General features: G+C 41.9%; 1 protein-coding gene and 1 pseudogene across 1 annotated transcript in view; one reads left to right on the top strand and one right to left on the bottom strand.

The window, feature by feature from the left end:
• The first annotated feature begins 1,867 nt into the window (after positions 1-1,867).
• The window catches only part of DDX1 (DEAD-box helicase 1), a 31,764-nt gene continuing 8,841 nt past the window's right edge, over positions 1,868-24,790 (top strand). Inside the window, exons 1-17 of the mRNA XM_029938270.1 lie at positions 1,868-1,920; positions 2,212-2,275; positions 3,157-3,186; positions 4,188-4,284; positions 6,211-6,258; positions 7,968-8,051; positions 8,277-8,360; positions 8,724-8,800; positions 9,483-9,555; positions 11,817-11,893; positions 12,006-12,120; positions 12,800-12,938; positions 18,478-18,538; positions 21,913-22,011; positions 22,788-22,877; positions 23,587-23,775; positions 24,408-24,459. Coding sequence (XP_029794130.1) covers positions 1,871-1,920; positions 2,212-2,275; positions 3,157-3,186; positions 4,188-4,284; positions 6,211-6,258; positions 7,968-8,051; positions 8,277-8,360; positions 8,724-8,800; positions 9,483-9,555; positions 11,817-11,893; positions 12,006-12,120; positions 12,800-12,938; positions 18,478-18,538; positions 21,913-22,011; positions 22,788-22,877; positions 23,587-23,775; positions 24,408-24,459 — 1,429 coding nt within the window. The 5' untranslated portion in view covers positions 1,868-1,870. The remainder of the gene's footprint in view (positions 1,921-2,211; positions 2,276-3,156; positions 3,187-4,187; positions 4,285-6,210; positions 6,259-7,967; positions 8,052-8,276; positions 8,361-8,723; positions 8,801-9,482; positions 9,556-11,816; positions 11,894-12,005; positions 12,121-12,799; positions 12,939-18,477; positions 18,539-21,912; positions 22,012-22,787; positions 22,878-23,586; positions 23,776-24,407; positions 24,460-24,790) is intronic.
• LOC115290398 lies at positions 15,176-16,066 on the bottom strand (annotated as a pseudogene).

Below are 24,790 nucleotides of genomic sequence, written 5' to 3'. Positions count from 1 at the left end.
TCGGACGTGGCAATGGCTCCCGGGAGCCCTCCTCTGCCCGCGCCGGCTCGGGGCCAGGCCAGGCCGAGAAGCGGCGCGGCGTGGGGAGGGCCCGGGCGGACGGGCCCGGCCCGCCTCTGTCCAGTCTTCTCAGGCCTTTCTAAAACGAAAGGTGCCAGGCGCACCCCTGATCCTTATTGTCGTTAGACGCTGCTGCAGCGACATTAACGTTACACGTTGAAGCATATTCATCTGCGGACACACTAGCCCAGCCTGCGGTTTGAAAACTCATGTGTTCTTAATTTGCAGTAGGATGCCCTCCTCTATTCCAAACAGGAATTTGACGTGGCTGATCTAACCCAGGAGTGATCGTTTTCCCGTCTTCCCTGCCCTCCTTTTTACATCCAGTTTACGAAGCCTTATATATACACGGAAGGTGGCGAATTTATGTAGCAACATAGGTATCAAGTGAGGCCTGTTATCTTTTAATGTGCTTAAGCTGTTAAGATGACTTCAGATACAGCAAACGCAGTGCTGTACTTTGTTCAGCCTACACCTAGAAGAACATTAGCAGTAACACACCTTTGGTCATGAGAGACGATTTCTGATTTGTTGTCGTTGCCTCTCCTAATAGGAGACAAGGAGAAATTATTCAGAGTGGTGGCTGTTTCTCTTTGCCCAGCAGTCCTGGATCCAGACGTTAGAGCCCAGGTGTACAGGGCAGTTTCAGATTGTCATCTTATTAGGTCCACTTCTCTCGGAGTCATGCAGGAATTTCCAGAGCATTAGGGCGAAGGACTAGAAGAGTATGTGGTATGAAATAAAGGCAAGTAGAATCACAGAACACGAATATTTCTATTTTGCCCTAAATATTCAGGTGTTACATGTAGAGAAAACATTTCAAAGCAAACATGCAGAGAACATGATCAGAACGGAACAAGAAGTCGTCCTGGGGCACCTGCGTGGCTCAGTCGGTTGAGGGTCTGACTCTTGATGTCGGCTCAGGTCACAATCTCAGAGTTGGTGAGTTTGAGCCTTGGATCCTGCTCTGCGCTGACAGCGTGGAGCCTGCTTGGGATTCTATTATTATTTTTGGAAGAGAGGTTTTACACAGCCCAACTAACTAATCCATGTGTGGCTCTACAATTCATTTGATAAATGACAAAAATGACAAAATTCAGTGAGAAGTAGCCCAATGTATTCATTTAGTACTGGTTTTAAAAATGAGTTACTCAAATATGTGAACTATTGAGAACAGTAGTTCTTCAACTGTGATTTCCTGGTTCCCCGAGTTTTCACCATGGGCCCCTCCCTTTCCAATGAGCGGGAGTTTGAGTCTGGCTGCCAGTAAGTGCGAGTCTCTCTTCATTTATTTGTCCATTCACTTAGTTTGCTGAGGCTAATCACATGGCCCTTGGATAGTCAAGGTACATAAGTTCCACGTTATCTCTAGGTGAAGCAAACAACATGTTGGTCAAGAGAACCTTCTCTCTGAGTCTGCTCCATTAGTCTTCACTCATCCTCGGGAGGAGGCACTCGCTGGTGGCTACTGTATATCAAGTGACGTCTATGTATCACATATTTTACCTTTAATCTTGCTGTAGCTCTCCAGTGCAGATACTCTTAGTCTGGTTTTACGTGGAGAAAGCAGGCTTATAGCTTTGCAAGCTGAGGAGCGCGCCAGGGTCACACTGCTAGTAAGTGAGAGTTGAGTCGTGAACGCAAGTCTTTCTCCGAAACTACACTCTTTTAACAGGGCCGGAGGCCGGAGGTACTAAAGCAGGGCTGTGCTTCAAAGCCTTTCCCCTGTTCTCTGAACAGGCCTTTTAAGAGCAATATGACTTCAATTTAGTATGCTCAATTTCTTAAAATGAATGTTTTATTTTCAGAGATGGGTGTTATGCCGGAGATTGCTCAAGCCGTGGAAGAGATGGATTGGCTGTAAGTACATAAAACGTGAACGGGCTGCCACAACAGCGCTCAGTAATTTAAATCGCAGTTGCTAGAGATTTTATCAAATGTTTTTCAGTCTAGTTGGTAAGTAAAATTCGGTTTTCCTAATGATTCTCTAGAAAGCTTCCTTTTAAGTTTTGTTATATTTTTAGTTGGAAAAGATTGGTGCTGTTTACCAAATAAAATTCTCTTTCAGATTTATAGTTTAACATGACTCATTTAGCTAAAGTGATTTTTTTTCTTTACTAACTAAGATCCTTCAATATATGATTCTTTTAGTCTCCCAACTGATATCCAGGCTGAATCTATCCCGTTGATCCTAGGAGGCGGTGATGTACTTATGGTATGTTCGCATTGTGTGAGCCGTTTCTGAGTTGAGGACACAGTTCTGGGGCTGTTTGTGACCATTTTAAGAGTTCCCTAGGCTTGAAAAGTACCTTCACCAAATTACTTTTATTCATAGACACGCAGGATATGTATACTGTATTCGAAGTACTGAGGTGCAGTTGCGGGGAACACAAAGGTGGATAAGACGCACTCTTTACTCCTGAGAAGCCTCAGCCCTGCAGCACAGAACGGCAGGTGCACAGATCCGTGTCATACAAGAGGCTCTACTTGGGGGAAATAGATTTTGGACTAAGGAAAGATGAAAGAGAAAATCTTAGCAGTAGAGAGTGTATCAACAAAAGCACTGAGTAGGAGGGTGCAGGAGGTGACCCCTGAGTAGTTCAGTTAGATGGTCGCATAAACTGTGCGTGGGGCGGGGGGGCATAACTGGGGATAAGACGGGAAGTACAAAGTGGGTCATATTGTTTGGGCTCTTTCTCAAGTATCATGTTACAGAATCGGTATTTGTTGGCAATGGGGATCATTGGACGTGTTTAAGTGGAGCTCTGTCACCTAGATATAACTGTTCCTGAAGACTAATTTGGTAGTCAGCTCATCGTATGGCTCAGAGATTAGATACCGGTAGGATACTTCTGTAATGATCTGGGTTAGGATGATGAGGGCTTGGATTCGAATGGTAGCAGTGCGAAAAGAGAGGAGAGCAGGTGCTCGAGGGATGGGGGAGAAGTGACGAGACTGCAGAAACCGGAGTCATCTGGAGGCACTGTGACAGTAACGGTAGCTAGTCACGTCTTAAAGATTTCTACATAGTATCATGTTAATTTGACTTTTTTAATTGAGAACTTAAATTATAAAATCAACTTTTTTTCTCTTTAGGCTGCAGAAACAGGAAGTGGAAAAACTGGTGTAAGTAATAAACTTAAATTGACCTACTTTGTAAGAGTTACTTTTTTTAAGTCTGAGAGAGGGTGCAAGTTCACGTGCGCAGGAGCAGGGGAGAGGCAGAGAGGGAGGCAGAGGGAATCTCCAGCAGGCTCCATGCTCAGTGTGGCTCTCACGACTATGAGATAATGACCTGAGCCAAAATCAAGAGACGCTCAACTGACTGAGCCATCCAGGCCCTTGTAAGAGTTAATTTTTAAAGTAAGTTTGAACACTTTTTACTTTGAAATATTTAATAAAACAACCTTTTCCAGAATGTAAGGGATTGAGGTGCACCTGAGGGGCTCAGTTGGTTGAGCTTTTGACTTTGGCTCAGGTCACGAGTTCGGCCCCCCGTCGGGCTCGCTGCTGGCAGCACCCAGCCTGCACGGGATGCTCTGTCTTCCTTTTTCTGCCCCTCTGCCACACACCCACGTGCACACACGCACACTCTTCCTCAAAAATGAACAAACACTTCAAAAAAAAAATTAAGGAATCAGTGCCACCGAGAGTGGTATTCTTGTTGCCGGCTGATTCTGAAATAAGACCTACAAGAGTATACCTTTAAGAGGAGCACAGTTTTAAACTGATGTTGTACACAGAGTTACAGCATCTTCTGCACTTGCACTTCCTTCTGAGCTGTAACGCAAGGCTTATAATGACGGGGCTGAAAACAGAGGTTGCTCCCCTGTTGGCCTGAACCACAGAAGCCGAGCATCAGACTGGAAGGTATTTTTCCACGTTGGTTTAGGCTCCTTCTGCAGGTCCCCACTGTCCATTGTTTTGGGCCATCAGCTGTCTCCTGTCTCCTTCATTTAATCAACTCTCTTGTTACCTTGCTGATGTTTTGGATTTGGGCAAATGCAGTTAGAGTAGCAGTTTGGAATATGTAGTTATTTAATGTGTATGCATAACTTCTATAACGTTGATTGGCAAACTCATTAATATCTGAACACTAATGTAGAGAACAATGGTTTCTTTGACAGGCTTTCAGTATTCCAGTTATCCAGATAGTTTATGAGACTCTGAAAGACCAACAGGAAGGCAAAAAAGGAAAAACAACAATTAAAACTGGTGCTTCAGGTAATTTTTACATAGTGGTAATTCCTTTTTGCATAAACATAGTTAATTCTCATTCCTGGCATTGACAGATGGGAGGTGAGTATCTGGGGGGAGGGGTGTTGGCATTTGTTGCCTTGGAAATCGGGGTTACTTAATGTCATTTACCGCATAAATAGTGAAAGATTGTCCCTCTCAGGGGTGCCTGGGGGGGCTCAGTCAGTTAAGCATTGGACTTCGGCCCATGTTGTGGAGCTGTGGTTTGTGGGTTCGCACCCTGCATTGGGCTCTGTGCTGACAGCTAGCTCAGAGCCTGGAGCTGCTTCAGATTCTGTGTCTCTCTCTTGCTCTCTGCCCCTCCCCCACTCACACTTTTTTCCCTCTCTCTCTCTTTCTCTCTCTCTCTCTCAAAATAAATAAGCATTTCAAGTAAATAAATCCTGAATCGGTCTGCTCCTCACAGGCCATGACACTCGAAACTGCCACCTTTCTGCCCACCCCATTCTCCTTGTCACCATCTCTCATAGATGACGGTTTACAGTTATTACAAGCTCTGAAACGACTTCCCAGTAGGCCAACAGTCTAAAGATTTCAAATCCATTACCTCACAATTCCTTTACAAATGAGTTCGTTCTATAAACTACGCAACACTGTTATCTCCAAATAAGCCTGCAGTTATGTCACAATCCTGTTTTGTATCATGAAACAAATGTGACTTTAAAAAATGGAATAAATTTTGTCAAAGTTTTAACAAAACCATAAGTTACTCAAGGTAGAATGAAATTTAGAACCATTTAACAAAAGCAATACAATTTACAGTTGAGGAAATTGATGTTAAGATTGTTCACCGCCCAGACAGGACCAGAAATCCTAGTAAAAGACCAATCTCCAGGTAAATGAGACTAAACATAAGAAACTGACTTTAAAATTTATACTTTATATTTTAACGTCCTGGACGCCTTTCTTATCTTAAAGGGAAAACACATGCCTCTTTTCCCTGTGGAAGGCCTGAGCAGGAAGGGGCAGAGAGAGAGAGGGGGGAGAGAGAATCCCAAGCAGGCCCTGCCGTATTAGTATGGGAGCCCGAGTCGGGTCTTGACGCCTTGAACTAGGAGATCAAGAAACTAACTAGATGTTTAAATGCAGAGAAACCCGTTAAAAAGCGATGGGATAATTGTTAAATCATTGAAGGGATCTGCAGAGGAAGTAATTGTTCTAGAAAGGAGCAGGGCTAATTAGAAATAACCTAATGAAGGTTTCTGTTTAAATACTCACTAGTTACTCAATTGAGCCCACAATGAAAGAGAGAGCCTCAGGAGAAAGTTGCTTCTCCATCAGAGCGTTTAAGCAGATTATAGATATCACTTGACCACAGATAATTTAGGAAAGATTTCTATACTGGGCAGGAAATTGGGTCTGAAAACATGTAGAGTTCTCTAGCTATTACAATTCTTTGGTTATCCATTGACTATTAAGATGTTTTAGAAAAGGAAAATGATCTCATGTAAGGGAGGACGGAAAAAAGGTGACTTTTGTATGTGACATTGACTTAATTAAAATAGAGGACTTTTTTTTAATGATAGTAATACTTAACTAGATCCTGATATGTTGATCAATTATTTCCATTATGATTATAATCAAGTTGTTTAGTTACAAACACTTGATTGTTATCAGTGCATAGTTCTGACAAGAATCAGTACCATCTACTCTGAAGTGCAGTGAAGGAAGAGAGGAGAAAAGGTTTTAGCCCAGAAGGCCTGTGATTATTGCCTTTGACTTGTGTCAGTTTTCACTTTCAATTTTGCCTTTAATAAAAACAGCAAAGTTTTTACTTATACATTCCAAATAATGTGTAAAACCGTATTAAATCTAGAAGAATTAAGGTATATAAAATATTTGGTTTGTTTTTTAGAGAATTTTCAATGTCTAATGTTTGTAACTTATTTTTAGTGCTCAACAAATGGCAAATGAACCCATATGACAGAGGATCTGCTTTTGGTAAGTGGATAGATTTTTTCCTCACCCAAATAGGAAAATTGGAAATTGTAAAAGATAGAGGTGTGTTTGTTTCATATTTAAAAATATATGTGGAAAAGATACCAGAAAGAAGTCAATAGATAAAAAAATAAATTGTACAGAAAGAACAGTTGAAATGTTGGTGAAAGATACAGAAAACTTATAAACTGGTGAGGGGTTCTCGTGTAGATAACATATTAAGTCACCTATTCTGGTAAGAAAGATAACCAATAACAAAAGTGGGTAAAGGATGTGAATAGGCAGTGCACAGAAGAGCAAATCCAAATGATAATAAACGTTCAAAGATAATGCTTATAGAGCGTAGGTAAATGGAAATTAAAGTTGCAGTGAGGTATTGTTTTATACACATCTGATTGGCGGGAATCGAATAGAGTGATAACCAACCTAACAAATTATTGCCTTTCTGGAAAGCGGTTTGGCATTACCAATTAAAATTTAAAATATGTGTATACTTCCTGGGAGGTCTAGCCCGTTGGAATCCAAGCGCCAGTATGTGAGGAATTACATACTAAGCTGTTTGACGCAGCAGCATTATTTGTAATGGTAAAAACTGACAAGAATGAATGTGACTCTTGCCCAGAGATTGGCTAACAAAGACGAGGGGCATCCGAGCCCCATTGAGTGGCCATTATAGAGAATGAGGCAGAACAACAGTGTTGACTTGAAGGAGTTCCACCGGTGAGCAGGAGGAATCCTGCCCCACACAGACCAACAAAAACACCCAAACTGCTGCTCTCCACCATGTGATTTCTAGTTTACATAAAGTTTATACCTGTATACATGCGTAAGGAATTTTAAATATAGACAGTTTAAGGATTTGCCATTGCTTAGATAACTTTTTAAGAAGTTCAAAGTCTTCTAGAATGTAGTACCCTCATGAGTAAGAATTTATACTTTGAATTAATCTCTGATGAGTGAAGTAAAATGTGTGAGGAGGTGCCTTTCTTGAAGGTTTGTTCTGAGTTCAGGTAGGGCATATGCCTCGTCAGCCTGAGCCGGGACAGAAGTTACAGTGTCTTTCCAGGACAAATAAGGCCATGTGCTTTAGTTCGAGCCAGTAAGCACTAATATTAAAGCACTGTGACTGACCGTGAGGTATAATATAGAACATCACTTAGTACATTCCTCATATTCGCAAAGGACGACCACAGGTTTATTTATTTGGGCTTCTCCCTGCTTTCTGCAGTCTCTGGATCCATGGATCAGGGAGCAAGCCAGCGATAGTACCTGTCTTTCTTTTAGTGTATTCGCTCACGCTCCAATTTAAGCACAGAGTGAGAGCAGTAGGTATAGATAAGTGAGTGCTGCATCACCTCCGAGTGCCCACTTTAAAAGACTCTAGAGAATGGTTGTCTAAACACAGTTGTGTCAGTGATGCGGCTACATTATCGGTGTGAGAGAGACTAGGTGCCGGGTTCACTGCTTTCCAGACTTGATGCAGTAAAGTCTCATCTGAGTTAACAGGTGACAGTATAGAAACTAGTCCGCCCCATGGCCAGGGCCTTCCAGGGGTGAAGAAGGGTGATTATTTGTAGGGAGGATCTTATTACTTAGGATCAGTAAATCTCAGTGTCTGGAACATTGCAACAAGTGAAAGAATTATTGGTGAGATCAAATGCTTGATTTATATAATTGCACTGACATGGTTTCTGCATTTTTCTCAACTCCAGCAATTGGGTCAGACGGTCTTTGTTGTCAAAGCAGAGAAGTGAAGGAGTGGCACGGGTGCCGAGCGACCAAGGGCTTGACGACAGGTATCGCCGTAGCTCTTGTCCTTGCTCCACTTGTGACGTAATGCATTCATGCACGAACGCTCCCGGCGGAGCTTTCAGTGAGGGTCTGAAAAGATTTCTGCTTTACAGAAAGGTAGACAGTTCTTCGCTTGGAACATACAAACAGTAATTCAGACACAGTGGGAAAGTGGCTGTGTGGTAAAGGAATCCGAGGTGTGCACAAACCAAAGTCTTTTGCCCTTGCAGGGAAGCACTACTATGAAGTGTCCTGTCATGACCAAGGACTGTGCAGAGTCGGGTGGTCTTCCATGCAGGCCTCCTTAGACCTCGGTAAGCGTTTCTGAAACTGAATGTACGGATTTATCTTTGTGGATTGCTGACATTTTATTACGGTGGGGAGCAAAATAATAAGTGTAACCATACAAAATTTATATTTCCAAGACTTGGAAATAATACATAACTGTAACAGTTATGTATTATTTGTATGAAATGTATGTCTGTATGAAATGAGGAGGAGTAAGGTTAAGAATAAGAGTGAAGTCAGAGGAAAGTTAGCATGAACAAGTGTCTACACAGTGTTGCACAGGTGCCTCAAGTGAGTGTAGATTTATGAGCTTCTTTTATGGGCGGAGTGTTGAGTTTTACACTTAGCTCTTTCTTAACCGCATAAGTAACACACATTTTAAAATCTAGGTACTGACAAGTTTGGATTTGGCTTTGGCGGAACAGGAAAGAAGTCCCATAACAAACAGTTTGATAATTATGGCGAGGTGAGTTGCATTCTCCACCTAATTGTAGCATCACTAAATTCCCTTGTGTACTTCCTTGATCACCTATGACATGACTGGGATATCAGAGTGGCCCTCAAATTCAAGTGGATTTTCTGAATATTTTCCACAGAAGGTTCAGATTTGGACTTCAGTGAAGCAGTGTTACAAAATGAGACAAATAGTTTTCCCTTAGGCTATTTATTAGCCTCTCCAAAGTCTATTACTTTTCTGTTTTCATCCATTTTTATTTTGTCTTTGGCTTCAATGCATATGTTCTTCTCATTTCTTGTTTTTGATCATGCAAATCTAATCGTGAATCTAGTTTTTAATGTAGATGAGCCTGGAAATCCTATTGATTCTAAAAAGCCTGTTGAGATGCCTCTGCTGTTACACATGATGTACTGTAATGGCATTTTTGTTTGGTGGTTTTGTTTTCAAAGATTTTATTTTTAAGTAATCTCTATACACAACATGGGACTTGAACTCACGACTCCAAGATCAAGGGTCACATGCTCCACTGACTGAGCCAGTCAGGCGCCCCTAATAGCATTTTTAAGCACCTACATTAGAGCTTCAAGGAATTATTTTAAAGAATTGACATGTACTTTTGATGTAGCTGTATGTGAACTTCTAACTATGATTTTTGCTTTATGATTTTGCACTTGACTTTCTGCTTTTCTAGGAATTCACTATGCATGATACCATCGGATGTTACCTAGATATAGATAAAGGGCATGTCAAATTCTCCAAGAATGGTAAGCTTTCTATGGATTGTCTTGTGAGAGAAGATACATGATAACAAATATTTATGATTTATAATTCCCTTACGCTCTTCCTCAGTTCTCCCTCCCTGTCTTTCCTTTGAACCAATACTTACTGAGCATTCCCTCTATGCCAGGCACACTGGGAAGTGCTAAAGGTAAAGTAGGAGATGGAGCAGACAAACACGTTTACTCCTGTGGGGCTTACCCACCGGTGGGGAGAGACAGACGCACAACCTGCTAGGTGGGAACAAGTGCCCCGAAGGAGATTGTGATCAGGGTCAGGGCATGGAGGGTGGCAACAGTCCAGGGCCGTCCTACCTTATCCAGAGTTGTCAGAAGAGCCTTCTCTGATGAGGTGACATGTGAGTAGCAATCCAAATGAATTGGGTGGTGGGCCGCGCAAAATCTTCCAAGAGTTTCAAGCAGAGGGAACAGTAAATGCAAAGGCCCTGAGATAAAAGTGTGCTTGAGGTATCTGAGTAACAGCAGGGAGGCCAGTGGGGCTGGAGGACACTGGGTGTGGAGACGGCTGGCGGAATGTTAGTCGTGAGGTAGTGAGGCCGGGCCATGTTGGATGGGGCCTTACAGGCTGTGGTGCAAAGTTTTTGAGTGAGATTGGAAGCCATTAGGGTTTTGAGTAGAGACTTGGCATCTTTAGCAATGTTATTGTGGCTTCCGTGTTAAAAACAGAGTGGCCATGGTGGGGGGCACTTGTGGGGAGAAGCACAACCAATTTGACAATAAACTATTAAAAATAAAAACAGAGTGGTGAGGGTGGTGGCAGTAGAAAGGGAGCCATTTGGATGCTGGGGTTTCTATTTGGGGCATTAAATTAAATTGGAGCTGCCTGCTGCACATCTGAGTGGTTAAATGTGTAAGTCAGGAGGGTCAGGGTTGAGCTCCATCTTTGGGAGACCTGTCTCAGTGATGGTATTTAACGCTGGAGGACTGGGTGAGATCGGCTAGAGAGTGAGTAGATAAGGACAGGAGAGACCAGAGGCCCGGGCTGTTTCTGTGGCTGGAGGCGGGCAAATTGAGGAGGATCCAGCAGAGGCGAAGAGCCAGCAGCAGAGGCAAGAGCGACTGAGGTCCTGCCGTCCGGGTGAAGAAAGTATCTGAAGGAGGGGGGACTAGTCAGATTGTGTCCAGTGCTGCTGACAGGTGCACCTGGGACAGGGACGGGTGGGAACTAACTGCTGGGTTTGGCAAGTGGGTATCACTGACGAGCTGGGGAAGCGCCTCCTTTAGTGAGTGTGACGGGTGAGTTGGGGGAGCCTGACGAGGAGTCACTTTAATAGAGAATGGGGTTTTATTTAAACAAAAACGTATGTAACAAAGAGTAAAATCAGAAATCTTGAATACATAGAATAAATGAAACATAAGGAAGAACAGTCACAGTTACAGAAGAAATTAAACATTCTTGAAAGTTGACTTTTCTAAAAAAAAAATAAAAATAAATAAAAATTAAGAAGTCAAGGCCTAGAGAGACTGCATCCCTAACTTACCAGTCATGGAGTTGTTCAACATGAGATAGAGGAGCAGAAAATTGGAAGCAACCTAAGTGACCACTGGTTAAATAAATTACAATACATGTAAATTACATGTAAATATGCAGGCAAAATTTACATTAGTAGCTTACGTATTTTACATATTGTTTATATGTAAATATACTATGGAGTCTTTCCTGGTGTAGATCTGTGCTTATTGATACCAGAAAATGTTTATTTCATGTTTAAAGTGCAAACCACCTTACAAATACATACAAAAGAAATAGTATGATTGCTGTTTATTCTAAAAATAAACAACGTTAATGTAAAAAAAATAATAGAGAATGGGGTGAAATGAAGTGACACAGTGAAAATGGAGATTGGGGAGTTTTACTACAAAAGAGAAAAAAAATCGAAGGTAAACAGAGAAAGCTGTGGATTGAGGAGGCCGTCTGTGACTTAAGGCGGGAGCTGTTACAGCGCGTCTGGGTGCCGTGGGGTCTAGTTGAAGCGTCTGCTGCAAGTGGTCCAGGAGGAAGGGAGTGATTAGAAATGGAGGGCCAGAAAGGGCACTTTTCGGAGTAAAGTCAAAAAGTGAAGAGTTTGGCATGAGGTAGCACGATTTATCCATGGGAACAGGACCCGAAAATGTGAATGCAGTTAGGTTGGTAGGTGTGAGGGTGTGGAAGTCCTTTTCTGACAGTTTCGGTTTCTCTCTCGCTCTCTTTCTCTCTCGTTTTTTTTTTTTTTTTTTTTTTTTTTTAGGAAAAGACCTTGGTCTGGCATTTGAAATACCACCACATATGAAGAACCAAGCCCTGTTTCCTGCTTGTGTTTTGAAGGTAGTTAGAACAATGTTGCTATGATTATAAACCACTCTGATCTGCGTTATCTTGTATTGGTTAGTTTGCCAGTAGGTTAAGAACTTTCATTTTCTCCTTTATTCAATGCTAGAATGCTGAACTAAAATTTAACTTCGGTGAAGAAGAATTTAAGTTTCCACCAAAAGACGGTTTTGTTGCCATTTCCAAGGCCGCGGATGGTTGTGTTGTCAAATCGCAGCACACAGGTATCAGCCCTGCCAGGGGGGAGTTTCACGGCTGGAGGCTGGCCACAGGCCCGGGACCGAGGCTTCCCGTAGGGAGTGGGTCACATGTGCTCCCCTTGCTGGTTTATCACACATCTTTATGTAGCAGGTCAGTAAAACCGGGTTCGTAAACTCCCAAGGATTCGGTTTCAGCGTAGGCGTCCTGGGGAACCCACTCGTGATGGCGATGCCTGATGTCTCTAGACTGTGCTTACTCTGTGCCGCAGCGCCGTGTCGGGGGCTTTATGTGGATCAGTGCTCACAGCCCTGTAAGGAGGCCCCTTCCCGTTTTGCAGACAAGACCCCGAGGAGTAGGGACTTGACGTGACTTGCCCAGGGTCACACCCAGCGAGTGAGTGGCAGAACTGAATTTAAACCCAAGCCGTCCGAGCCCGGAGCTCATGCTCTTAGCCACTCTGCTGCCTGATCTGGGTCAGTTATTTGAAGTAAATGCGTTTCATTTATCACAAAACATTTATAACCAGTTGCATTTATTCCAAGTAAATTTAAAGAAGATTCTTTAAGGAATCTTAGCTTTGTTTTATGACCATCTCTGTTTTTTGACAGCTGCTATTCAGAATTTTGAAATGGGAATGTTTGCCCTCGTGCTTTACAAGGGCTGAGGCGTGATCTGAGCGTGCTCCACCGTTTGCTTTCTTAGGGAACGCGCAGGTGGCGCAGACCAAGTTTCTCCCCAACGCTCCGAAGGCGCTCATCGTCGAGCCCTCCCGAGAGTTAGCCGAGCAGACTCTGAATAACGTCAAGCAGTTTAAGAAATATATTGATAACCCTAAATTAAGGTAAAGCTTCCTTTTGTGCTCAGATGCCTATTGTTTTTAGGTTTGAGGGGTTTTGGAAAAAGAGTGAAATAGAAAAAAGTGAGGTAGAAATTCAGTATGCCTGTGTAAGCACAGGTGTGAGTGTGTAATGATTTAACTTTGATCTATAGGAGCAATTCGTTATTGTATAAAACTCCTGTTTTATAAGTTCAATTAAAAAGTAAATGGGGATTTTACTCTTCCATGAAGTGTGATGGTTTGCAGAACAATATCAGAGTAAAAATTAAATTTTTAGAAAATGTTTATTTTGAGAGAGAGAAATGAGAACAGGTGGAGGAGGGGCAGAGAGGAAAAGGGAGAGAGAAAATCCCAACTAGGCTCCTCACTCAGCACAGAGCCCGATGCGGAGCTTGATCCCACAACCCTGGGATCGTGACCTGAGCTGAAAGCAAGGGTTGGAGGCTTCCCCGGCTGAGCCCCCTGGGCTCCCTGCACATTGGTCGGTGTTAGCTGTGTCACTGCATTCGCATGGAGGGTGTTTCACTGTCTGTGACGTGCTGGCAGACAGCGTGGGGGCGCTGAGTGCAGCCTGCCTCCCGGGGACGAGGACTTTCCGTTCGGGCACGCCGACCGCTCTGTCCCCGGGCAGAGGGCTCGTCCTGCGCTGCAGGGACACCACCTCCGCAGTGGGCTCGGGAGCTTCTTGCTCAGTGACAGTCCCTCTTGTTTTGAGGAAGGCCATACCTTATAAACTGCTTCCTCTGTGAGTTGATTTGTCACTTGTTTTTTGTTTATTTTGCTTTAAGTACCTTTTTTATTGAAACAATTCACACACTATAAAATTCCCCATTTATGGGTCCAGTTCGGTGGTTCTTGTCTTAGTCAAGGTTGTGCCACCGTCACTACTGTCCATCTCAGAAGCCCGGGATTGTTGACATCATGCAGGACCGTCTTCGTGACACTGATGCGTCCTCCACGTTAAACCTTTTCAGGGATAAGTTAGACTTGACACAACTTTTGAGGTGAAGTAGTTCCTAGTGTTGCTTTCAGATTGATGATGTCGCTCATTTGGGAACTATTTGAATACCTACTGTGTGTGAAGTCTCTGGCTCGGGATCAGGAACTAACAATGAGAAAGTTTTTGCTTTCACAATTAAGTGTGGGCGTGTGGTGGTGGTGTGGAAGGGAGAGAGAGGACAAAACACATTGGGTAAAATGCCTTAGGGACGCGATGGGGGACACAACCAGGCCATCTGCTTCGTGGAAGGGCCTCGGAATTCGTAGGGGTGTTTTGGGGTGAATGCAAAATGCTGTTATGAATTGATTTTTCTGCTACAATTACGTGTAAAGGTTAACATGCTTATGGGCAGGGACTGGAGGGAAGATGACTACTAGAATCAGTTTACTTATTTAGATGGTAAAATTGTAGGTTGCTCATTTTGGTATTCTGTACAAATGAGCCTTCCTTGAAAACCCAGTGCAAGTTCCATCTGCGAAGCTGACCTAAGTGGACCAGCCCAGTCCTGTCTCCTTCCTTAGGCACACTGCCTGTGGGCCTGACCCCTTACACCGTCATGTGCGGTGGCCCGTTTGAAATAGGCACAGCTTTGCTCATCCTCAGTTTTACGCTGCTTAAGGCAGGGGCTGTTCTTTTATATTCCTCCCGTCTACAGTGCTTTGCACACAAGCATAGATTGGGGTGTGTGGGTGTGTGTATTCTGCTACATTTTTACAGATAAATATATCTGATTAGGATTATGGATAAGAGCCAAGCATTATAGGAGATGAAATGATAGATTTAGGACCATAGTTTCCAAACCTGGGAACTTTGGGGCCTTATTTAATGATACAGAGGTATTTGTTGGTCTTCTCCTGAATGTACTAAATCAGAATGTCGAGGGAAGGGGAATTAGAACTCTTGTTTTCTTGAGAAAGAATGGCAGCTCTTCTAGATGATCCTTTTAGAGACATTCTGACATCTGGTATTATCAGATTTAGGAAACGTAACGGCTCTGATACAGGAGGTGATTAGGGAAGATGCTGAGATCATGGACATTCATAGGCTAGAAGTCTCTGTGTTGTTTACTTTTACTATCTAAATTGCACAAGGTGAAGCTAGGAAACCAAAAAGCCAATTTTTAATCAGACATAAAATTAATAAGACTGTTAAGGTTATCTACTTTCTTTCTCTCTTTTTTCTTTCTTTTAGCTGTTTGGTGAATAAGTTTATTATTGTCTTTACCTGGAAAATCTGTGGTTCACTGGCCCTCTGCGGCCCGCCTCTGAGCTCTGAGGAAGCTTGCCTTCTTCTGGGCTACTGCTCTTTGTTCCAGGCAAGGGACATTTGGGGACGGTTCCACCCCGTCTTTTTAACTTCTTTCTTAGGCTTCTTCTCGTAGATTGGATTCTCTTGGATAGCACTGTGAGCTTTCTCACACATCTCCTCCATTGTATCTGGAGTCACATTGTTCTTCGGTGTTGAGAAAATTGTTTCTTGTAAGTATCTTCATCTTCTTCCACTAGGTAACCCGTATAATCTGCAACATTCTGACGCATGATGTGCTTCTGATGTTGTTCTGCATTGAGTTCCTTGCTCTGCATCATAAGCAGGGAATCATGTGGTCCTGTGAGCAATAGACAAGCCTCCATCTGCAGCTCCCTTGGGGCCCCCAAAACTTTATCTCCAGTAGTAGTTCTGACAGGCCCTGCGTCCAGATAGCAGGCAAAGGCACCATGTTGACCATCGGGGCTTTCCACGTTGTATTCATCTGCAGTGGCCTCTACTTGGCCTTCATAGGTCTTGTCCATGTCAAACCTGTTGAGAAACCTGCAGGCCAGCAGCAGGCCGTACACTGTGCTGAACTTCTCAGGCCAGCCTTCACACCATCCCCGGGAGTTCATGAGCATGAGCTGTGCAGACTATCACATCTCCTTCTGCTTGGGCACGGGCATCTGACGGATGACCTCCCTGTTGGTTACAGGAGTTAGCATCCTGTATTCAGGTGTGTGGGATTTATTTCATCCCAAGTCACCAGTATTTCCAAGCAGAGTAATCAGCTTTCCTCTCTCATCATCTTCTAAATCTCACTTGGTATCTCTTTAGGTAAAGCCTTATTCTGGACAACTTCAACAAATTCCATCCTGCAGAACAGAGACCCTGTCCTCTACTTTCTTAGTGTTTTCTTGTACTTTTTAAAAGATTGATCAAATACGAATAAAATAAACAAAGGAAGATGGTTGACAGATACTTCTGACTTAAAGTTACCTGGTTGCATCAGAAAGTAATTTTGTTTGCTTTATAAGAAGGAGACAGTCTTGGGGCATCTGGGGGGCTCCGTCAGGTGAACATCCAACTCTTGATTTCGGCTCAGGTCATGATCGCTCGCACGGTTCATGCGTTCTAGCCCCATTTCGGGCTCTGTGCTGAGGGTGTGGAGCCGCTTGGGATTCTTTCTCCACTCCTCCTCCCTCCGCCCTGCTCTGCCCCTGCACCTGCCCTGCACTTGCGTGTGTGCATATACCCTCTCTCTTTCTCTTTAAAAAATTAATAAACATCTAAAGAAAAAAAGAAACCGTCTTTTTGTGAATAGCTTTAATGAGGTCTAATTCACGTATCATGCAGTCCATCGCTTAAAGTGTACAGATTGCTTCTATTCCTGTTATATTCACAGAGATGTGCAGCTGTCAGCAAAACCGATGTTTGAGCCTTTTCATCACACTCAAAAGAAGCACTGTACCCATTAGCAGCCATTCCATTTCCTCATAACCTTCCCACCAGGCACCCCCTGATTTACTTTTTATCTGTAGATTTGCCTTTTTTGGACCTTTTACATGAATGGGATTGGAAGATATGTGCTCATTTATGACTGGCTTTTCTCTCTCAGCGTAACGTTTTCAGGATGTGTTCATGATGCAGCCTGTATTGATCCGTGCTTGGTTCTTTTTTTATTACCAAAAAGTATCCTATTAGATGCGTGTGCCACTGTTTTGTTTATCCATCTGTCCATTTCTTAGTCGATGGACATTGGTTGTTGCCACTTTTTGGCCACTGTGCTGTGAACATTAGCGTACAGGTTTTCGTGTGGACGTCATTTTTACTTCTCCTGGGTCTGTCCCGAGGAGTGGAATTGCTGGATCATACATACAGTAGCTGCACGTATGGTGTTTTCAGGAGCCCTCCGACTGTGTGCTAGGTGACCCCACCGTTCCACATTCCTGCTAGCAGCGTACACGGGTTCCATTGGCTTCAAATCCTCAGCAACACTTCTCTCTTACTTGGATGATAGCCATCCTCGGGGGGGTGAAGTGGTATCTTATTGTGGCTTTCATTTGCATTTTCCTAATAGCTGATAATGTGGAATATCTTTTTTTGTGCTTATTGGCCATTTGTAATGTCCAGATTCTTTCCCATATTTTAGTTGAGTTGTCTTTTTATTGTTGAGTTATAAGTTATTTATATGTTCTGATACACATGTAATATTATTTATTAGCTATATGGTTTGCAAATATTTTTGCTCATTTGGTGGGATTCTTTTCACTAATTTGATAATGCCTTTGAAGTACAAAAGTTTTTAATATTGATGAAGCCCAATTTATCTGGTTTTCATATTTTGCTTTTGTTTTTGCAGTTGAGTAGGATGGGACGTGGGATTACCCAAGGTCATGAAAATATACTTCTTTGTTTTCTTCAGAGAGTTTTATGGTTTTGTATCTTATAGTTGCGTCTGTGATTCATTTTGAGTTAATTTTTGTGTCTACTATAAAAAAGACGTTGGGCGCCTGGCTGGCTCAGTCGGTTAAGCGTCCGGCTTCGGCTCAGGTCATGATCTCATGGTTTGTGGGTTCGAGCCCTGCATCGGGCTCTGTGCTGACAGCTCCGAGCCTGGAGCCTGCTTCAGATTCTGTGTCTCCCTCTCTTTCTGACCCTCCCCTGCTAGCGTGCTCTCTGTCTCACAAAAAAAAAAAAAAAAAAAAAAGATGGTTAATTTCATTCTTTTGCATGTGTGTATCCATATGCTCTAGCACCATCTGTTGAAAAGACTGTCCCCCCTCCCCCATAGAACTGCCCTGGCATAAGGTGATCTTTTTAAACCTAAACATTAAAAAAAAATGTATTTGGAATGAGAAAAATTCAAACAATACAAAAGAATATCTGGTGAAAAGTAAGTCTCCTTTCATTTCATCTCCCAGTTTTTAGTTATCCTACCTGGAGGCATCTTTTAAAAATTCATATTTATATATTCTTACAGAGATATCTTATGCACATAGAACCACAAACATGTAAGAAGGTAGCCTGAAAGTGGAGTTTGGAGCGCCAGGAGTTTTCCTAACACAGGAAGCTCCGGAGACATTTTCCGGGCCCGCGCTGCAGCCTCCCTCACACGCCCGCCGCTGCGGGGAATGCAGGGCTTGGTTCCCCAGCTTCTCCAGGCTTTTGTTGTACATTCTTTATAACGTACTCAACCTTCGTGTCCTCTGAAGAGAAATGGATACAAGTCCAGTCAAACAATGAAGCAAGCTTTAATCCTTTTCTACATCGTCATGATGCTATTTATTTCAGGGAGCTTCTGATAATTGGAGGCGTCGCCGCCCGAGATCAGCTCTCTGTTTTGGAGAACGGGGTAAGTTGCACTTTCGGTCTTAAGAGGTTGCGTTACGGGTTGTCATTTTGGCAGTGTGGTCTTGTCTCTTCCCAAGAGCGTGTCCACACTTCCAAACCCCATGTGCAAAATTCAGCATCTGGGATTTTGTTTCCTTCATTTACCTTTTGAGCTCCTTAGGATTTCCTTCTTGCTTTCTCATGAATTAAGATCCTTTCTTTTGGGGATAATGGAGAAAGAGGCAGGTAGAGTTAAGAATAGAAATGGAGACCAAGTGGATTGCAGAGCATGTAAAAGTTGCAGCAGGGACGTAAAGGAAGTGGGAAGAATGATGCAGTGTGGTTCCAGGAGGAGGGAGAGAAGGCCGGATGCGGGGAAGGGGAGTGTCAGACCGTGCTCCGGCAGCCGGCTACAAAGGACAGAGCTAAGACAGTGATGCTCGTTATGGGGAAGAGCTTGGGATATTCTTAGCTGTGCTCATCAATTCTGGGAAGCCAGATATAGATAGGACTTCATAAAATATTTCATGTGTATGAAATAACTTGCTCCTTTCAGATTTCTCTTCCATTTCCTTCTCTAAATATTTTATCATTTAATCTACACCACCTGATACTGAGTCACAGTGAGGAAGTATGTCCACTTCCTCCAGTTCCATTGGTGTCCCTCTCAAATGAAACGTAATGCTGAATGGTTTAGATTTGACCTGGGATGACATATTAAAAGCAAGGAATCCTATTTCTGGGCTTGTTAATACTACTCTAAGACAGTATTACTGCTTTGGTAGGTTTTTTATTTGCTATGTTATATTTTTTAGTGGTTGTAAGAGATTTAATATGTTTGGGGTGCTGGGGAGGCTCAGTTGGTTAAGCATCTGACTTTGACTCAGGTCATGATCTCATGGTTTGTATGTTCGAGCCCCATGTCGGGCCCTGTGCTGACAGCTCAGAGCCTGGAGTCTGCTTCAGATTCTGTGTCTCCCTCTTCCTCTGCTCCTCCCCTGCTTATGCTCCCTCGCTCACTCTCAGAAGAGATAAATGAATAAACTTAAAAACAAACCAAAAAAAGATTTCATATGTTCATTCCCATTCTTGGTTTCTCAAACCCAAATCCATTTTCCCCATAAGTTACTAAGCTTCTTAACTCCTGCTTTACAGTTGCAGAGCTTTTAGGGAATCCTATATGCTTCTGTCAGTCATCTAACATTCGGCACTGGCCAAATTCAATGGCAAAGTAAAGGCAGCGGTATTCTGTAGCTTTCTTGACCAGATTTACATCCATTCTACTTAGCGGCTCTAATCGGTTCTCTCTCTGCCCTTCCTTCCATCCGTATTCTCTCCTCGCACTGTCTCCCAGCACCTCCGGCTCGGCCCCAGCCCTGTGCTGTGTCTTATGCTGGGCCAGAAGTCAGCTTTGGAGTAAGAGAGTAGTGCTCGCTTCGGCAGCACATATACTAAAATTGGAGTAAGAGAGTAGAACTATTTAATTTAAAAAATATTTTAGAACTGCACAGTAAGGCAGCCTGGGCAGTTGAGGCCTGGAGGGGTGCTTGGTGCTCTTACACAAGTTACAGAAATATTTCCAATTTAGCCTACCTTTTTTAAAACCTAGTGTCTACATTTCATGTAAAGTGAGTTTTCATGTAGATTTTCACTACTGAAATAGACAAGAGAGGAAATTCACATGTGGGTTGGAATCTTATAGTAAAGAGATATTGCATACAGAATCAGAATGATATTCTGTTCACTGCTGTGTCCTGCCCCTGTCACAGAGCTTGGCACAGAGTTGGTTCTTGATAAACTGCATCTTCATATTTTCAGGCAATAATCTCTACCTTGAACTGAGATTTGCTTATTGTTATCAATGCAGATAAAACAATCATTTCAGAAATGTCAGGTTTTTTTAATGCAAATATAAATGCCTCTGTTGGTTCAAATTAAAAGTCCAACACAATATTCTGCTTCTTCAAGTGTCTGTGAGATATTGAAGTAATGAGACTCCCATGATAAATTTGTTAGGAGAAAATTACGTTTTTAGTCTACAGTGGACAAAACAAGTGAAGGATAGCAGTGAGTTTTCATGCCTATTAATGAAGTAGAAGTTTTGTTTTGAATTGTCTAATTTATTGAATGGTTTGATGTAATATTTGTACTCACACATAAATCCACATATACACTTTAAAGCCCGTCTGCCTTTATTGGCTGCTTTCTAGGACGGGACCAAACACAGCTAAATGCTTACCTACATTTTTTTATTCAGTTCCCATGATAGCCCTCTGAAATGATGCTCTTCTCCATTTTTTACAGACTAGGAAGAGGGCTTGTACTAAACATTAAGTCATTTGCCCAAGATCTTATGACTGGTTGGTAGACCTTCCTTTAAACCCATGTTCCCGATCACTGTACCTATGAGCTTATTAAAGACGTGTGTGTGAAGGGAAAACGTTCATTATTTGTACTGATGTGGGGATTCATTATTCTGTTCCCTTTGTGTATATTTGAAAGTTTTTATAATTAAAAGTTAAATAGAACTTGTTCTTATTTGACTTAGACCTTTTCTCTGGTTTGGACTTTGAGTTTGAAATTTAGTTTGGGTACTTAGTTAGGAGCTGTATCAGTTAAATTCTTATGGCTTTAGTGTTCTAAACTTCAGTTTCCTCATTTAAAAATAGGAATAAAAACCGTCGTGTTTTCTGTAGTGGTCATGAGATGATACAGCACTTGTGAAGCATTAGCACGGTGCCTGTTCTTCACAAGCCCTTGACAAGGAGTAATTACGGTTGCGTGCCGGGGTGGTCAGAGCACCATTGTGATTAATTAGAACCACATTTACTGAGCACCTGGCGCGCTAGGCGTCAAGTGCCTTCTGTAGCTCATCTCTCAGTTGCCACAGCCGTCTTGCAAAGCAGATTTCAGAAAAGAGAAAATTGAAACTAGAAGCGATTAATTAAATAGGTTGAGGTCATACAGCTGGGTAACGGTGGAGCTGGGAGTCGAATCCTGGTTTGATTTCAGAGTTCCCATAAGATTATCTGATTTTCACTTGGAAAATATTTATATATTTCATATTAAACTGTATGTAGTTTGATAAATTATTTTATATATTAGACTGTATATATGTATATATAGATACATACATATATATATAACTTTATATGCTAGACTATATATAACAGTTAATGATGTTGAAATCAGCTACTAAAATCTTGACATTAATTTCACACCAAATACAGGTTGGTAATAGGGCATTATCTACAGCCCCTTTTCTCTGAATCTAGAGCTGACTGTCTGGTTCCGTGTGCATGTTTTCACTGTGAGTAGACCGTTGTCGGTTGCTGATCTGTGGTGACCGTGATAGCGCTGCGGTTTTCACTAGGTGTCGCTTTTGGCGTGTTTCAGGTCGACATAGTCGTCGGCACCCCGGGAAGACTGGACGACTTGGTGTCGACTGGAAAGCTGAACTTATCCCAAGTCAGATTCCTGGTCCTGGATGAAGCTGTATGTTGGAATATAGTCAGGCTTTAAAAATGTTTGCGTATGTTTTTGGAGGTAAAACTATGTAGAATGATGAAAAAATGCAACTCATTCGTGATCCATTTATGTTCATATATTTTATATAGTAAATCAAGCTACGTAGAATCTGGGGAATCTTTTTTTTTTCCTTTAAATGTGGCATTATAAATATTTCACATCCCGGTTTGTAAACAGATCTTAAAGGCTGACTAGTCTCTATTATATGGATACTTCATGGTTTGTTTAACCACTCTTGTTAATAGATATGTGGATTTGTTTTTTTACTCCAAATAGCAGTCTTTGTTGGAACACAAATTACATGTTACAATTATTTCCTTATGTCATGGTTGCAAAATGTGAACTGTAAGGACATCAATGTTTAGAGACACTTCTAAAGTATTTTCAAAATGGGTTGAGGTAGTTTTATAGCACTGGGATGATTGTTGTTTTCAGTTTTTCAAGTTAAAATACTATGTTTAAGGACGTGTGGTAGGAGCTACTAGCTCTCCTATTCATTCTAGAATACTGTAGTTTTTGGATTGTTTATTGTCACCTTTTTCACATTTTAGTTACATGGAATTCAAAGTTGCATTTGTAATTTGTATTTATCTGATAGAAAGTAATCACGCTGATATATGGTGGGGATACGTATGCTTATAAATTTGTTTCCATTTTCTTTCTACATTTGCTTTACAGCAGAAAGGTTTAGTCGTCGGCACCCCGGGACTTAAAAATTTAAGCTTTCTTTGCTTCTCCTTCAGGATGGACTTCTTTCTCAAGGTTACTCTGATTTTATAAACAGGATTCACAGTCAGATTCCCCAGATTACCTCTGATGGGAAAAGACTTCAGGTATGAAATGACTAATACATCTTAAGATACATGTAGACAGTTGTTATGTGTTCATGCTTATTTTGTTTTGTTTTACACTTACATCTTGTCTTAGTGTCTTCTGACTAAGTTAACTGCTGTAGAAAACATTTTCATTACCTAACTACATAGTACCCACAAAGAAACAGTCTTAAAAGCTGTCCGTGGAAATGAAGGAGAAGGGAACTTGAGGAAATCAGGTCACTGAAGCCAATAAGTAAAACATTCTTAGTTGTTGTTTTCTATGGAGCATGTAGAGTTTATATTCCAGATTGAGTACCGCTTTCTCTTTAAGGGGAAAATATCTTGAGCTGTTGAAAAACAGTGGTTTCCTTTGTAATAATTTCTTAAAGTATTACTCTTACTTTTCTCGCCCTTCTTTCCCAGGGAGAATTTGAGAGGTGTAGAGGCTTTAAGGGGAGGGGAGGGAATACATAGCAACGATTTTAGATCTTCAGAAACCTTTTCATCATCCTTCGTTTTCTCCAGACCTCGTGGAATTGAGGCGTGGTCTCCGTGGCGGGGAGGGCCCGCAGCCCCGAGGTCAGCCAGCCCCGAGTCATGCCCCCAGTTGCTGCTCTAGGGACAGGTGTTAAACCATTGTTAGATTCCAGGTTAACATACTTTGGGCCCCACATTAGGTGGAATCATTATAAAAGGTTAGCTAAATTTTGATTTTTTGTTTCCTTAGGTGATTGTTTGCTCTGCTACTTTGCACTCTTTTGATGTAAAGAAGCTGTCTGAGAAGATCATGCATTTTCCCACATGGGTTGACTTAAAAGGAGAAGATTCCGTTCCGGATACCGTGCACCATGTGGTTGTCCCAGTGAATCCCAAAACTGACAGACTCTGGGAAAGGCTGGGGAAAAACCACATTAGAGTAAGTATTGCACAGTGTTAACGTTTGTGTAGAATAAGACATTCATAAACTAGCTTACCCTTGGGCTCTTAGTGATTCTTCCAGCTGGATACTGAACCTAAGAAGAGAGCAGTCCAGTCCAGCACGTTGGCCGGGAGAGTTCAGGCCTTGAGGGCATAGACTAAGTGATGGGCTCAACGTTCATTTTTTTCTCCACAAGAGTTACTTTTATGATCATCTCGATGTAGTTTTTGTAAATAAATGATTATGTGTATAGATCTAATTTCAGATACAATGATTGCCAGTTTTAGTAGTATTTTGGTGTCCTCTTGAGGTTCCTTATTTTCCTAACAATCAATTTCATGTGCCCATCTGGTGATTTTTCCCGCTGATCTTAGGTTTACCTTTATAAAATAAGGGTAAACATACAATATTTTAAGAGCCACCTTTGCATTTTTTATTGTTACATTTAAAATGGATTGGTCTTAGTTAATAAAGGCTTTTTCTGAGTCAGAACAATGGTTTTGCCCACATCCTATAAAGACATATGTCTATGTCTAAAGTAGGAAACAGCTTTCCCTTTAAAAAAAAAAAAAAAAAGGAATCCTAACTTACCCACTTTCCACCCTGTTTTTATCGTTTTCTTTTCATAGACTGACGATGTACATGCAAAAGATAACACAAGGCCTGGTGCTAATAGTCCGGGTAAGTTGGATGAGTGAATAAATGCATCCATGAGTGAGTGAATGAATGAATGGGTGAATGAATTAATGAGTGAATGGGGTTGAAATATTTTGAAAACAGATTGGCTTGTCTTACTGAATTTATGCCCTGTCTGTTCTCATGAGGTGACCTACAAAATTAGAACAGGAATTCTGAAAATAAAGGCAAGAAAAATAATAAAGGCAACAAAAATAATAATAATAATAATAATAACTGGCATCAGTTAATTTAGAGCAGTATTAACCACTGAATGTTAGACGTTAGTCTCCTGGCATCTCACTCACAGATATTTTTGATTATCGAATTTGTATTG

The sequence above is a fragment of the Suricata suricatta genome, chromosome 4 (genome assembly GCF_006229205.1).
Source record: "Suricata suricatta isolate VVHF042 chromosome 4, meerkat_22Aug2017_6uvM2_HiC, whole genome shotgun sequence".
Classification (NCBI taxonomy): domain Eukaryota; kingdom Metazoa; phylum Chordata; class Mammalia; order Carnivora; family Herpestidae; genus Suricata; species Suricata suricatta.
The sequence above is the reverse complement of the archived record's forward strand: the minus strand, read 5'-3'. Positions and strand labels throughout refer to the sequence as shown.